At 60.5% G+C, this 1,675-nt stretch overlaps 1 protein-coding gene across 1 annotated transcript in view; it reads right to left on the bottom strand.

The window, feature by feature from the left end:
* Window positions 1-1,675, bottom strand: part of LOC104275831 (FH1/FH2 domain-containing protein 1-like) — a gene marked incomplete at its 5' end in the record, with an annotated part of 4,961 nt that overhangs the window by 1,281 nt on the left and 2,005 nt on the right. Inside the window, 5 exon segments of the mRNA XM_009871891.1 lie at window positions 113-274; window positions 460-579; window positions 754-936; window positions 1,071-1,223; window positions 1,460-1,668. Of these exon segments, the coding sequence (XP_009870193.1) occupies window positions 113-274; window positions 460-579; window positions 754-936; window positions 1,071-1,223; window positions 1,460-1,668 (827 nt within the window).

The raw sequence follows: 1,675 nt of genomic DNA, 5'->3' as shown, positions 1-1,675 counted from the left end.
GTCAAAGTCAACCTGGAAGGGTAAGACATCAGCCGTCGGCCGTGCTGGTGGAGCCGGGCAGCCATGGGACCCACACCCTTGCCTTGCCCGGGTGTCACCTGCCTTGCCTCACCTTGGCGGAGCGGGTGATGGAGGCAATCTCCGAGTAGAGGTCAGTGGTTTCTGGGAACTTCTCTACCACCATCTGGCAGAGATGGTGGAGCAGGGACTGCCGGTGCACTGTGTCCTTCACTTCCGAGACCTTCTCCAGGTAGCCCAGCTCAAAGCCTCTGCTCTGAAACCCCAAGGGACTCAGCAGGGCCTGTCCATCCCTCTTCCAGCAGACCCCCAGTCTGCAGACCCACTGACCCCCCAACCAGCCGCAGGCACCGTCCCAGGCTTCCCATGGTCCCTCTTGGGTACCCGTGTGCCGTGGCTGGTCCTGTCTTTGCTGCATCCCCCCAGAGCCTTGCTCCTCACCTGGGAGCCGTTCAAGAAGTTGCCCATGGCCAGCAGCGTGGCCAGGATGCACTTGAAGGTGTGATTTTTGGCCAGCTGCTCCATGCCCACCTTCAGATCAAAGAGCGGCTCTGCAATCTCCTGGGTGAGGAGAGAGGCAGGTGAGACCCCTCGCCCGTGAGGACAATCCCCTTGTGGTCAATCCAAGCCTGTCCCCAGCCAGGAGGGCACCTTGGACACAAGTGGTCCCCACCAGGGACACTCTTGGCTCAGCACTGCTGTGGCGGGCAGGAGGACACAGATGGGGCTCTGTACCTGCTCCAGGCTCTCGTAGTCCAGCTTGAAGGCCCAGAGCTGGAGCCTGGCCGTGAGGTCGCTGATGGAAGACAGGGCAAGCAGGAACTGCTCCGCAGAGCCCAAGGGCACGTCTGGGTTGGCCAACTGGGCCTCCTGGATCTTCTGCTTCTCCTCCTCGGTCGGGACCATGGTCAGGATTTTCTAGAGCAGGCAAAAAGGGATGTGTCAGACTCCAGACATGTCACCACAGGACGCGTCACCCCAGGGTTGGCAGCGCAGCATGGAGCCCTCCTGCACGAGGACCTCAGAGGGCCCCAGCTTCATCTCGTGCTCACCTCAATCCCCTCCTTATTGACTGCAAACTCATCAAAGTTGAGCACGGCCGTCTTGATGATGTGCATGGGCGGCAGCACCGTGAGGCCAATGTTGATGGCGTTGCTCCTCTTGGGGTCCAGCACCACCACCACCTTCTTCCCGTCGATGGCCTTCTGCAAAGGGGACAGAAACGATGGGAATGGGCAAGCAAAGGGATGCCTTCAGGAAAACACCACGGACTCGCAGAACCCTCCAGGGATCTGGTGGGCAAGTCAAACTTGTGTGCTGCCCATCACCCTCCCCACCGAGCTTCTGGGCTGCGGGTCCCATCCCCAGCATATTGTAAGGTCCCCAGCCATCCTCCCACCCCTCAGGTCCCCTTGGCTGATAGGCGCCAGCCCGCTGGTACCTTTGAAGTTGGCACTTCCTTTGACCTTGACTCAAAGAGATGCTCCAGTTTGGCTGCATTGACCTCAACGTTCTGCAGGGATGCCCACAGTGTCCCCTGGCCGAACCTGCCCGGCCCCACAGTGCCATCCAGCTGCTTCAGCTCCTTCCAGAAGAGCTTCACTGTCCTCTTCTTCTTGGCCTGGGAGGGGCCATCTGTTGCCACGGGGGCTGGCAG

The sequence above is a fragment of the Apaloderma vittatum genome, unplaced genomic scaffold (assembly GCF_000703405.1).
Source record: "Apaloderma vittatum isolate BGI_N311 unplaced genomic scaffold, ASM70340v1 scaffold33746, whole genome shotgun sequence".
NCBI classification, from domain to species: domain Eukaryota; kingdom Metazoa; phylum Chordata; class Aves; order Trogoniformes; family Trogonidae; genus Apaloderma; species Apaloderma vittatum.
Note: the sequence above shows the minus strand (reverse complement) of the source record. Positions and strands in the feature narration are given on the sequence as shown.